Source organism: Xiphias gladius, chromosome 17 (genome assembly GCF_016859285.1).
Source record: "Xiphias gladius isolate SHS-SW01 ecotype Sanya breed wild chromosome 17, ASM1685928v1, whole genome shotgun sequence".
NCBI classification, from domain to species: Eukaryota; Metazoa; Chordata; class Actinopteri; order Istiophoriformes; family Xiphiidae; genus Xiphias; species Xiphias gladius.
The window spans coordinates 17,635,423-17,650,136 of record NC_053416.1 but is presented as its reverse complement, the minus strand read 5'-3'; the positions used below and the strand labels follow the sequence as shown (position 1 = coordinate 17,650,136).

At 37.7% G+C, this 14,714-nt stretch overlaps 1 protein-coding gene across 7 annotated transcripts in view; it reads left to right on the top strand.

Moving 5' to 3' along the window:
- Window positions 1–14,714, top strand: part of ubash3ba (ubiquitin associated and SH3 domain containing Ba) — a 93,599-nt gene that overhangs the window by 20,769 nt on the left and 58,116 nt on the right. For 6 of the 7 annotated variants that reach the window (XM_040150000.1, XM_040149999.1, XM_040149996.1 and 3 more), the window contains exons 13-15: window positions 309–418; window positions 513–2,729; window positions 3,878–3,924. In XM_040150000.1, the coding sequence (XP_040005934.1) occupies window positions 309–418; window positions 513–650 (248 nt within the window). In that variant the 3' untranslated portion in view covers window positions 651–2,729; window positions 3,878–3,924. The remainder of the gene's footprint in view (window positions 1–308; window positions 419–512; window positions 2,730–3,877; window positions 3,925–14,714) is intronic. The other variant, XM_040149997.1, reaches the window with a different exon arrangement.

Genomic DNA, 14,714 nt, shown 5'->3' with positions numbered 1-14,714 from the left:
ATGAAACAGGCTTCTGCTTTGCTGACCCTACACAAAGGAAAGTGTACCTGACTCCACATACACACCCTAAAACCTTGAAAATGAATAGGGTGACACAATTGTATATGAAAAAGCAGCTTTTAATAAGCACTTTGTTCTTAGCTTGCTGGCCTTCTGTATCAAAATGTTTACTTTGGATGTTGTCCCAGTCTCTATTTAAATGTATCAAAGAGCCTGAACAATTCAAACTGCATATTATCAAGTGTCTATAAACATTACACTAAGCTAATGCTATCAGTGGAATGTGGTTCTCTACCTCTTTCACACAGGAAACACAGTCCTGATTGTGGCCCATGCCTCCTCCTTGGAGGCCTGTACTCGCCAGATACAAGGCCTGAGCCCCCAAAACTCCAAGGACTTTGTCCAAGTTGTCCGAAAGGTCAGCCCGCTCCTTTAGTTACAACACTCCAATTCTTCTCCTCTACCTCACTTTTTGCTTTTATAACATACACTTCTGTCTCCTTTTTGTGTAGATTCCTTACTTGGGTTTTTGTGCTTGTGAAGAAATGGGAGAGACCGGGGTGTGGCAGCTGGTCGACCCCCCAATCTTGCCTCTGACACACGGACCCAATCACAGTTTCAACTGGAGGGAAATGCTAATGCAGGACTGAAGGATATGCTGTTTGGCTCTCTATCTTTTGGTTGCCCTGAACTGCTGAAAAAGTATTTATTTTTAACCTGCACTGCTATAAATCCAGCCCAACTACAAAAAAAAAAAAAAAAAAGTAAAAAGTCTGGCTTCCATCAAAAACATCATGTGCAAAAAAAACATGCATTCACTGAGGTAAATGTATTCAGATGTACTGCTCAGGAAAGATGGAATACACGTTGTGTGGAGACCACAGCAAAAATGAACTACAGATTGGGCAGTGGTTTGGTCACATTCCCCTCAAATTCCACTTCTTTGCCCAAAATGTGGAGGTGCTACGAGAAATCCGGATATTTCTTGATGGTTGCTGATGAATCAGGTTTTATGCCATGAGAAGGTGTGTCATTAAGCTCTGTCTGTGGCTCCTCCTCAGGTGTGGTGGTGAAAGTTTAGTGTTCTGCTGCCTTCTCACACACTGTGACCAGAATTAGATGAGAAGACTTGCACCACAGAAATATTTTTCCATGTGTCACAAGTTATTATTTAACTTGTAGCTATGACCCTCCTGCGAAAAAGCACAAAAGAAATGTTGACAATCAGACATGGGAGAACTGATCTTCATTATTTCTGGCGTCGAGGTGGGTGGGTTTATTATATGTGTTTTATTCCTGTAAATGTCATATCATTAAGTGATTAACATTTAGGTGCCTACATGAATCCTTTAAGCTTCTCGTGAGGCCCTAGTCCACAGGTATTATTTTTGGAGGCAATGCAGTTTTGATTACTACCACAGGAGCAACCAAGCCAATATGACAAAAGAATATACAGACAATATAGTGAAATGGAGACTGTTGTTGGATTGTTAATTTTTTCCAGGCGCATTGACACAAGCTTTTGCTTATTTATCATGACCCTGACACTCTGTGCAAGCCTGATAAACACACTGCTTTTCAAGCACTTGTTGCATTTCATTTTTCAGGTTATGTCAGATGATTTAAGTGCTTACTGCCTATACCAATTATTTGTTGTATGACTCAGAAAATCTGTTGATACTCTCAAAAGTGAATAAAGCAAAGTTGTGGAATGATGTAGGCTTATACATATTAGCCTGTGCCATGTGTTTTGTAAAAACATTGCTTCTTCACTCTAGTAACCAGTGGGAAGGTTAGGGCAGCTAATACCGAAACAGTTACTATCCTGCAGCAGTGTCATTGTGTTGTTGAGGCTTCCACTTTCCATTACAGTAACCCGTTCTCTAAGAAAAAGTTACAAAACATACCTACCAAATATGTTTTGTTTGCTGTAAATTTACTTTACTGGGCACAATTTGCACAATCTGTATCAGAATTAGGGACAGGGAACTTATTTCACTGCGGACGTTTTTGACTTGACATGGCAGGAAAAAACAGGCGGAATAAATAACATCAAGGTTGGCTCGGTTCCATTAAGTTTCCAAGCATGCACGATGCCAGGACTTCCACCAAGTGGAATGCAGCCATCATTAATTTGATTAAACACACCTGTGCTTTTCCTGCTGTGACATGTCAAAATGTCTGCCGTGAAAAATGTGAAACTCTGGAAAGTAAAGCTGTGTTCAGAGGTGTTCAGTGTTAACAGAAGTTGGGCTTTTTTTTTTGGTCCCTAATTCTTGCCTGCCCTCCAATCGAAAAGGCCCCGTCTCCTCTGAAGAAGAAGCACTTCTGGACAAGTTTGGACCCTGAAGTGGAGTCATTGCTACGCTAATAGCTTTCCAGTCTTTCCCCGGGATATAGAGAGGGGTTGTCAACATTGTAGGAAGCGTTGACTTTTGCGATAAGGGAACAGACAAGTCTTACGGTCAGAGTAGTGTCAGCTAACGGTTAAGGGCTGAAAGTTAAAATAACTCATAAGACTTTTTTTTACTTTTGCTAACACAGGTGAGACATTTTGTGTTTGCTTTTTATTAGATAAGGTATGAGAAACACCTGTTAATAGTAGTAGAGAAGACAAAATAGCTACATGAGCCTGAATCTTGGTCGGCTAACAAACTTTTACAAAAGAAAAAAAGGGAGGAGGGGGGGGGCTCAAGCCGTAGTGAAACAAAGTCTTTTCAAGCTAACAGGTGATTTGATACGTCGACGTTATGCTAGTAATGATTGTATATTAACGCTTTTATGTCTGGAAATGATGATCCTAATCTCCTGTACATCCCCATTCAGCTGCTGACCCGACAGCCGTAAAAGTTTCCTTCATGAGGATTTAAACGTTTGAACTCACTGTTTGCGGTTAACGCACAGATAATGTGATGAGTACAGAACTTGGAAGCATTGCTTTAATGTGTCTACAATGCTCCCATTTCGAAATTACAATTAATGCACTTTGCAGAATAAAGGCAGCATATCACCACACTTATTTTCTTTTATCAAAAAAGTAAATGATGAATTTGAAACATAACTTGGACATTGTGTCATTCATACATTGCCTCAAATGCAACTTCATGTTGACCTAGTAAAATGTAACATAGCAGACTGTCTCTTACGGGACCTGGAGTCCTCTTACACTCACTTGATTAAAAAGATGAAAAAAAAAAATGTAAATATGATAGTCTGCTGTAAATGTATGAGGCAATACTATGATACTTAAATTGTTATGGAGGAATATCTTCTGTGTGCACTGAAATGTTACCAGCAGTAAACTCAATACAGCATGGTTTTTCACATCCCTGGAAAATGGTAAATCTTTGTTCTCTGATAGTATAAGTTATTCAATTTCGTTATGTGATATTGGACATTGGATCACCGTATGTGCATACAATGTAAGCCAACTCAAGATACACCATATCTTATACTATATGTCAGAACAAGAGCAAATAAAAGAGAACTAATGATCACCTACATAAATTGCCATTAGGGCTTTTGAGATTCAGAGTGAGTGCCTCTGATGATCCAAGATGTCTCACTCCCAAGTGCAGTAAATTCTCACACACAGACTAAGTGTGAGACAAACACTAGATGGTGCTGTTTGAGTGCCACTATCGGTAGCAGTACCTTCACAGTAAACAACGATCCCGTACTTGGACTGTCGGTCAGCTATTTCTGTTTTACGATTTATGTGCAATAAATTCTAGAGTTTCTTTGTTTTACTAGCTTGTGCCAAAACATATCTTGTAAAAACATTTTCTCACAAAACATGTGAGTTCTCACAAAACCTAAGTAAAACCAGTTTGCTTGGTGCTTACTGGGTATACTTAATCCATGCATTTCCCTGCAGGGTTCAGAGGACGGGGCAGTGAAGGCCAGCATCCCTGCAGGTAGCAGGTAGGCATTCAGTGACTCGTTGCATAGTTGAACACTTCGATTGCAGTTGGTTCTTGTCTCGGTTTCTACTGTTCTTGAGGAACCAGGAAAGTTAATAAATATGAAAATAATAAGTAGCAGTGCTGGTGGTTTGCAAAATCTGACAATTTTCTATCATAGATTTATAGTACTCTATATATTTATTTATAGTACTCAATATTATATACTGTAGGCTAATGAACAGTTTAAGAAATCTCAAATCTCAGTTTATTTATTCAATCAATTGTAATTTCAGTTTCAGTATTCAAGCTTTAAAGTGTACGCAAATTTATATTTACAAATGTACTCAATTTTTTTCTTTTTAATGTATTACATTTTTTCCTCTAAGAAAATCCTTTTAGTAATGTCTCTTCTATAGTACTACATCTCTGTTGCTGTTTACAGTTGGTCTTTAATCCACACTAAAAATGCAAATATACCATTATTTATTTTTAAACTATTTAAACTATTTAAACTCTGCCACACTTAAAATTAAACAAATAAATCCTCACACAAATACTTGGAAGCATCGTTGGCAGGCCATCATTTTCAGTGTTGTGAGCTAGGACCAAAAGAATCTTTCTTGTCTCCTGTCATGCACTTATTTTCTAACATCTGAGTTGTGGGAGTTGAGCTTCATGTCAGAGAACGACCAGGAGTTGTATTTAGCACCTGTATCAATACTTTAGATAAAGTGCCAAATGTATGTTTTTTTTTGTTGTTTTTTTCTAAATCTGGATTGTTTGTCAACAATCAGTTGTGCAGTATAATCTACATAATAACCACTGTCTCTCAGCCTGTGTTCTGGCAGGGAACCAAGCAAACCTGCATTGTTTATATTTTGGCCACTTGGGGGCAGTGCAACAAGCTGTAAACACAAGACTGACATAGTATTATAACCTTATACAGTTGATATGGGGATTGTAATACCAAGCAGTTTCCCATTTACACATCTAGTTGACACAGAACAACACTAGCATTCATTTGAGTCTATTTAAGTCTAACATTCACTCTCCTTTTAGCTCTGTTTTAATCTCCACCATCTGGGAAATATCTGGTTCTTTATTTGCTAGATGCTCCACTTTTTTCACCAGAACAGTGTCTACTTTGTCTGTCTGCTACATGAGCAGGTAACTTACAGTGAGTTTATCAGAGCTTTTTGGCTGAAAGCAGCTTCCTGCTGTGGCTAGAACAAGGCAGATGAGAATAGTGAGTGTGAATCAAAATGATGATCTTAGAGATGCTAAAACCCTTGGTGGAGCTCAGGGGAACTGCAGAGTCAGGTAATAATTCTGTGTGGGTTCAGCACTACGAGCGGCACCTTTCACATTACAAATAGTGTAATAATTTGTTCTGTTGTTAATAAAAAAAATATTGATTAAAGCATCTGTAATTATTCTGTAAACAGTCGTTAAAATGTTCAGCTATACATTTTTCTTTGAATGACTAATCAATAGTCAGTTAATTAGTAGCTTCCTTACAAGTTCTTAATTAAATGACATTTATCTGTGTCGTACCACTCCATAGTTATGGATCTGCAGCTTGTTAATGAGAATAGCTTATGTTAATGAAAGGGACATGAACACGTTTGTTTGGCCAGTCATGATTGTTGTTAGCTCTTTGTGAATGTTTCAGCTCTTTGTGAATGTTTACTCAGATTTAGACTTAGTGTTACCTTCTGGGGAGGGATAAAATTTTCCATCCTGTACCCCATGAAAACAGTTTTGATTTTTGAATTCTGTTTCACTGTGTAGGATGGCTTGTGTCTTGGTAAGTTCTGACAACGGGAAATGGCTGCTGTCCCCTTGTTGGACCCGTTGAGGGTCTTCAGACACATTGCAGACAGTCTGAAAGGAAGAAGTATCTTAAGTGGCTGTCATGCAAGGCTGCTGGGCTTCCTGTTGGTGATGACATCAGCTAGGACACTGGGGGAACTGAAATCTTGCTTTCTTTGGAGACAGTTCGGAAAGAGTCAGAGGTGTGACCTTGCTCTGTATAGTATTAAGACCAGTTATTGGCATAACCAAAATGACACAATTGGACCATAAAGATAGAAGGTATGACCCAGCTGGCATGCAAGGGTTTGAAATGTGTCTGACAGTACTCAGGATCAGGAGACTGCTGTGGGACATGAAGGTGTTGTGTTCCCTTCAAGGAGATTCAGCCATTTGGCAGTTATTGTTCACTTTCTCTTGAATTTGTGCGAATACTGCACTTAATGCGGGAAAGTAATTTAATGTGTAGGGTCATCTGGATTTTTTTAAAGGCAGACCTGTCTCGACAATGGACAAGCTAGTGGACGTGAAGTCAAGATGTTTTTTATCTAAAATTAGGAGTCCACTCTTTTAAGAAGTCTTCCATTAACTAAGAGCAGGCTGAGGTAGTTAAATAAATTGTCTGTCATATGGTCCTTGGTTTCTCATTGTTTTTGTATAATTTTCGGTACTGCATGTTTTCAAGAGAATGGATGTGAATTTGTCCTTATCTTTCTTTCAGTTTGTGTAAATACAAGGACGAAAAAGAATCTAGACAGATGCAGAAAACATCATTCTCTCAATGAGGACACTACTACTGTGCATTAGTGGAAACTCAAACCAGAAACCACTCAGAACTCAGAAACCAAATTTTACAGTGTTGCTCTACAAAAATGTTGTGTAGTATACATTTACAGTTAATTTCCTTGGTGTTTATTTCATATGATACATCAGAAGAAACATGTTGTGAAAAACCCTTCTGTAAATTGCCAGCTGTTTATTAATTCATCCATTATTTATACCTGCTCATACTTTTAAATATATCCTATTCAAACAGGAATCTGCACTTTATTTCCTTGATAAAAAACAAAAAAAGAATTTGTTCTAATTAATGTCAAGTGTTATTATTTATAGATTAGTTACAAAATGTGTAGAGGTCATCAGCAAAAGGGCTTGTAATTATGATTGAAAAACCAAGCTTGATGGTCACAGTCTTCCAGCAGACATATCAAGCATGTTCGCAGTCACTGCATCTTGATCTGATTTTCCTACTGTACTAACATTTTTCTAATAATTATAATAGGATTTGTAATTATAAAACATTAACTCAGGAAGTACCTTGACTTTATGTTGTGTTGGATTGCATTATATTCTACAGTTGTAGTACACAAAGAAGATGGAAAAATGTACCTTTTATCGTACATATAAATCAGTTGCACATCATGTTTTAATCACAGTAGTTATACATCAATACTCAGTTGAGTATTGATGCATAACTACTATGTGTAAAAAAAAAAAATATATATATATATATATATATATATATATAGCAAAAGTAATGTTTTTATGTGCATTTTCAATGTGCACATAAAAAAAACCCTGAGTGAAAACCCAAAAACTAAAACAGTTTTTTTGCTTGGCTGAGGTGGTAAAGTTTGTTACAATAAAATCAAAATGCAACAAAGGGCAATGGAAACAGGCCAAACTAATTGATCATGATGTACATGAAGCATGTGACTTATTGGTCACTCAAGCTTGTGTTCCAGTGAAGAGACTAAAAATAGTGGCAGATGAAATCGTCAGATCTGTGTGGCGTGATGAGCAGACTGTAAAGTTCCTCAAATGAATACATACAACAAACGTTCATGTAGAAAATCACATTTGCTAAATGGTTTTTCACTGTTTGAGGTTTGCCTGGAACTGTTTTAATTATGCCATCTTGTTTTGCCCTCTTCTGCAATGGCACCCAACTAGAGAATTAGTGCCACCAGCTGTTCATCTCAATGTGCTCAAATTCCAATATTTGCATAATGGTAGTGGATGGAAACACACATTAATTTGCATTTTCTTTTGCCAATTTTATTCAGTTAAAGCTTGCGCTACATTTGGATGGAAAACTAGTTACTGATAGAAATTCAAAGCAATCAATTCCACAAGGCTTTTAATGATCGGGATAACATTGCACTTTTCTAGAGTAAAAAGGATCTTCAATGTTTAAGTCATAAACTTTGCTTGATTGTGGTTCGTAAAGCCTGAAAGTACAGTACACAGATCTGTAGGAATGCAGTTAGCATTGTACCAAGTGTGTGGAAGCATTTGGATTTGACATCATAGACAGAAAAATCAAGGATAGGATAGAATCAAGTTAAAGCTATTTGTTGACCTTCGAAAGTGTAACTGCTTTACAGTGTAATACCAAGCAAACAAATCTGAAGTCACCTGTTAGCTTGTCACTCACGTGAGGCAGCAGAAACAAATTAATGGATCAGTGTCAATTTTACGTCGCAATGTTAGTTTAGGATCAGGCCACATTGGTTGAATTACGTGATAGTTTCTCATTCGTTCAAAGTGACAGCCCTATTTAATATCAATATAAATATATCTGAAGATGGCTTGAATGGTTTTACACTGAAGGGGGTTTTGTAATTAGAGAATTAGCCTTTTGACTTTGAAAAACAGAGCTAGTCATCCTGACCACATAAAAGGGTTTGACACAGCTGTCACGGGCAAGTGAGGCCTTGACATGTTCTCAAGATGGGCCAAACTGGCTTCAGAGTCCAAGAACATGGGAATGTGAATCTGCTGGAGCAAATGCAGATGCCAGCAGGCCCATAGACAGAGATGCCATCTCCACTACAGTTTTCCAGAATTACCAAAGTCTTTATCTAATAAAACTGTCCGAGACACATTTCTGGACTCTGGATTTCTGGATGGACTTTAATTTAAAAAATATTCAACTCTGGAACTCTGGAGAATTTTCAGTATTAGGAAAACACTTCAGTTCTGCTTTGCCCCCATATAAACACTTCTTGGTGATTCTGAAATTAGGCAAGTGAGAGCTGGCATGTGCTGTTTGAGGCCAACTTTTGCCCAAGGGAAGCATTGAGTGATGTTTCAAAAAGCCTCAATGAACCCTCCCCCTTTCCTCTTTCTGTAAAACTGAAATTTCAACACTATTATTATAGTCATTCTTGCCTGCTTTTCTGGGCTGACATAATACTAGCCACTAAAGCATTGTTACTGTATTTAGGCATTTATAGCAAAATTCTTAATGAGGGTCAGTTAATGTACTTTATTGTTTATAATTTGGCCATTGTGTATGACATTCCATATGACCTTTGTTTACATAGACCTACATTTTATATTTAATTTCTGTATAGGTTTGACTCTAAATGAGTCAGAAGGAGCATAACGTGCATGCTTTTCTAAATAGAACATTTAAACAAGGTTTTGTACAATGAAAGCAGCATCAAATCATTTTTTTTCCTGCTGCATTACTTTAAGATATGTACATGTAAAAACATTTAAAACATCAGCGCTTTCATCTCCCTTCTAGTCTCTGTGCTACTGGCCTCTACAAAGATATTGGTGAGAAATAGCTGAAGGTCTTGTTATGGTTATGAGTTACTTATCTCTTGGACAGTTGAAAAAATAATAAATTGGTCTGTGCAAATGCTTCTGTCATTTTGAAACAAGCTCAATGTGTGAAGAAAGAAGTGCTATTGCTGCGCTTCATCTTTCCTGTACATAAGTTGTTATGTAAATTAGGCAAGCCAAAAGTAAATCATCTATACTGTACTCACATCTGTTCACAGGAAGAAGCTCAAGAAACAGCAGCCTCTGAGTTGTCCTTTCTTTTCTGTTCTGTCTTGGAGCCGTTTAGGAGAGAGGGAGGGGAGGTGCAGGGAGGAGGAGGAGGGAGGTGGAGTAAGGTTGGAGTCCCACACAAGGGGAACCACTGGCAAAGGAGCCGTTTCATACTGTGCTCCTCTGAGCTGTCTATGCCTCTCTCTCTCTCTGTTTGTATTCGCTGGAAGTCAGCATGCACCTGTGTGTTTCATCTCTCAGTGGTCTCTCTCATTCCAACTTGTTGTTTATGAATGCTGTCATGTTAGCAGCTCGTGCAGCAATCAGCAGGAGAGAAGCAAAACTGGACCTGGCAGACTCAAAATAACAAAAACTCAGAGCAAAGGAATTGTGTTTGGAGAGTTTCTGCCTCCATTTTGAGACAAAAGACATCTGAGGAACAAACTTGCCTAGCTGGAATGAAGGACTGACAACAAGCAGACTTGTGTGGAAAAGGGTAAGTTACTCACAAACAGCTAAAGTTACACCAGGTTGTTTTGTTTTAACCAGGATCAGTATAAAAGTTTTTGGCTTCTTGTACAACTGCTTTAAAACCCTTCAGTAAACTACAATACTGTGGCTGTGTGTACACATGCGTGTGTGGGGGCGTGTGTTGTGTTTGTTGAATTTCATGATGCGTTGGCTGGTCTGCGGTTCATCTTTGGATTAGACTCAGCTGCTCTGGTTCTCTCAGGGTATGTCTTGTTTTCTCTTGTTCATTTGTTCAGACATCTCACATGTCTAGAAATAAACACACGCACACTCTTCCATACAATGGAAGCAATTGGACAGTGTGATCTGACAGGATTTAGTCCTGCTGGTTCAAATGACAGCATTCTACTTGTAAACCAATAATCTGTAGTACTCTTACTTCAATTAAAATAACATAAAATAACTCATTCGGTCTGCAGTGTTTTTGTTAGGTTATCTCTGATTTTGGAGAGTTCAATATCGTGGGTGAGTTTGCTTTATAAAAAATACACTTGGTATTTGTTACAAAAATACCATATTTGATATTTCTGGGAAGTTTGTTGCAGTGATCATTCAGTGAATTTGCGTTCTGTAAAATCATTGCTTTATGCCATTTTTTGTTGTTTGTAGTCTGAGCTACTGTTACCGAGTAAAATTCAAAGATTAAGGAGTAGGGATGAACAGGAACCCAAATGATATAATGCATGCTTGCATGTGATGTGCATGATGAATGCAGTAGAGAGAATTTTGTGCTTAATATGATTAAGAGCTAGCCTGCTTACTGTTAAAATAGTGTGGTAGCTTGTTTAAGGGGAGTAGTGTTAACCATTTTTGGCAGCTTAAATGGATGTTGACAAAAGCGGGCAGAATTGATCGACCTGGCCGTAATGAACAAAGAAGGTGGCGCTAATTAAAAGTTAAATGAGCACCATGGATTTTTCATCTCTTCAACTTTTGAATGTTCATCAGAGCTTAACATCATGTTATTTCAGATCAGCAGCGTCCAGGAGCATCCAGACATAACAAAATTTTTACACCCAATTTGAAATAGACTCTTGGAAAACCTACCCAAACCTGATGTGAAACCTGATGAATGAATCTCCTGCAAATAACACAAGTCAGAAATAATCATAAGTAACCACATGGTCAGCGCAGGTAGTACGTCCACTTGACTGAAAATAATTTGGAACCAGCCCAACTTGGGTCCTGAGTTAGGTCACGATTACTCGGTGGCCCTTTGACGACCTCTACTCTATATTACAATAGGACATCATTAAAAGTGCCCTTTACACAAAATTAGTATCTTTTAGCCATAATAGCCTTTTGTTCAACATTTGGGTTGCATTGGGGGGAATTACACCAAAAACAGGTCTGGATTAAAACAGTGCAAGGGTCATTGTTGATGGGGGTGTGCTTTTTTATCTGTGAGACAGTGAAATACGATCCAGGAAGTCAACTTTGAGTGACATATTTATGTGTTTAAATGTTTATCAGATAGCGACACTCACAGCGGTTTGTAATCCTCACATATTGGATTTTACAACCCTGGAAAGTAATCATGGTGAAAACTATTTTATCTTTGCTGTGACGACTACAAGGTAAAAAGTAGAAATACGTTCATATTACAAAGTAATCCAACAGGAATGTGCACTTGCACATATATAATTGGCCAGTGCAGTGCCTTGCCGGATGACACTGTGTTGTGTTGGAGCAAAAGTGGAGACAGGTTAAGTTTTTTTGCTGGATGACCCTGTGTTATTTTGCTGTAGCCACCTGCTTTGCTGTGCCAATGAACTGGCTCCCTTCAAATGAATAATGGGTTGCATTTTTTCGTGCAGGGCTAAAGTTGGTTCTAACGCTGCCTTATTCATCCAGGATTCAAAGAAGAGGTTGAAGTAAAGAGGCTCCAACTGTTAGATAACCTTAAAGCTGCATTATTCCATTTTTGGCCACTGGTGGGCAGAAGAACCCAAAACAAGCTGACATAGACGCAACCCTCATATATTATTTTGCTTAAATGGGGATTGTATTGGCAAACAGTGGCCTGTTTACACATCCAGAAGATATGGAGCAACAGTAGCATTCATTCGGAATCATGTGTCTTGCTAAGTGTAACTCCAATATTGACTGTCTTTTTTAGCCATGTTGTTGTCTCCACAAACTCTTGAGAAAAATATCTGGGTTTTTCGGTAACTAGATCTTTGGTTTTCTGCACCAGGCAGTCACTTACCTGTTGTGTCTGCTGTTTGGTGCTGAATAGACATAAAGGAAAGGGGATAATTGAATTGAATTGATCATTCTGTAGCACAACTAATTGTGCATATTCTGTATGTAACTAACAAACTTTTGCCCTCAGTTGTTAGTTATGATGCTAGTGCAGCTTTGTAATAAACAAACAATGTTGTAGTACTTGGTATATGCAGATGTATGTCATTTTCTGGTATACTTTCTTTGCAGTTTATAGACACAGTAGCTTGCTTTTAGGTGCTTCACAGAGCCATCAAGTTTACGTGGTGTATCACGTACATATCCAAAGGTAGCTGCTTAAAAGTTTATCTTTCAGGAAAAAAAGCTAATGAAATTATCTTAATGATAATTAAATGAATAATGAATTGTTCATCTTGTCTAATTGCAGTTGGCAGCTTCATATTTTGTGCAGTTTAACAAAGCAAAGGCCCGTGAGGTTAAGCACACTAAGAATGGCTGACCATTCTCAGGTGAGTTAGGCAGTTCGAATATCTACATGCTATCCTGCAGGGAAACAGATTAAAATAGCTATCACATTTTTCACAGGTCTCTCCAATGATGACTGGTCTTGGAAATACTGACCAACGTCATTATGACACCATATTTAGTGATCTTGCTCACAGTGCTACAAAAGTAGGAAAGTAAAAAGTTTGGGACATGCACAGAAGAAGACAAGACATTGACAAATAGAATGATGGAGTTACCTTAGAGTAGCCTTCAAAATTGACCAATTTTAAACCAACAAAAATGGAGGTATTGTGTAAAAATAGCAGAAAAAAATATTTACAAAAAAAGTGGTGGGGGTTGTTAGGAAGAGAAAGGCATGTTTCAGGCTCTGCATGCTTCACATTCTTAGCTGCTGACCTCTATGGAAAATAACAACAGCCGGGCTTGAAGGTCACACTGCCATAGCTAGTGGCTGAGTTTGACACGTTACTTGATGTTTGTAAGACTAGTGCTGTTCTGTTCTGCTCTGTAGTTATACAATCTGTGAGGGGAGATAATAAACATTGATGATAAAAATAATCAAAAGCAGACCAGACAGGATAAGTGATGTCGACATTTAAATAATTATTATATTATATTATTATTATATATATTAATTTAAATTTCCTTACCACTCATTTTTACCCGCTAAGACTAGAAGTGTTTAGGATGCTTGTGTCCCTTTTCATTATCCATCTCCAATGTATGTTAATAGTGTCAACTATTACATTTACAATAGGACTACAGTTATTGGGAATTATTGTTGTTTGGCTGCAAAAGCGCTATAAAGGGATAAAAGTACTGTATCTGTTTACCATTATGGCATGTTGTCTACTCAGAAGAGACAGATATATTTCAGAGAATGAACAGGGTATTAATTACAGAAATATTAATGTTTTGTTATGAGGTGTCATCACTTTAGGGTGGATTATTAAAGCCAAAATAAGTTCAAATTTATTTTGCTTGGTCCTTTATCTAAAGGACTGGGGTCAAGGACACATGCAAAGATTAATCTTAGGCAGCTGGTGAAGGAATCTGACAGAAAAACTGTTTTCCTGCAGTAATTGGCATGAGGCTTAGGGCTGAAAAGACAGTATCATTGCAGTGATCGCACACCATGTCACTAAATGGTTTAGAGTAATCCCTAAACAAACCAAAGACCAAGGCATTAGTAGCAGAGAAAACCTCTGCTTGACTGATTACATCTATACAACTACAATACAATTACATCTATACATTAGTGCCCACCCATATCAACCATGTGATAACGTTCAGTCCAAACAGTACAATCAGATTTCGGCTCAGGGAACATTTGATGGTGGCGTTCTACAGTGTTGCTCATATTAAAAATGTTTATATGAATTTCTTCTTCCATTTATGAAAATATAAGTGGACAGAATATTAAAAACCGAGCCACAAACATAGTGTTTGTTGTTTGTATCTGTGTCAAAACAAAGAGATTGCATATTTTTGTTGTAAAAAATGCTTTCCCTCAGCATCATATTCTTAAGTCTGGGTGAGGGGAACCACACTCATTTTATCCAAATAGTGCAGCTCTATCATTTAACCAATAAAATTAAAAACATTATTATGCAATATTTTTGTTATGATGTTCTTAGCTGCATTCAATAACTTCTTCTAATTTACTGGTCTGCATTTGTTGAATCCCAAAGGCTCTCAGAGTCTATTTTAGAAGTATACACCATGCAGTCATTTCCAACAAGTAAGCTTAAACAAGCTTACAGTAAGCTACCAGCCCAGTGTAGCAGTATAAGTTTTAGCAAATATTCTTAACGTTACAGTTTTTATCCGACCATTTTATATAATTTAGCTGTGAACTGTTGGATGTAAAGTGATGTATAGTGATTTTTGCGTTCAGATGTGCTTGAAACCTGACATCACATACAGGTATCAGAAAGCCTTGTTATAGACTGTATGTATCATATTTATCAGGATTAATGGGTATCT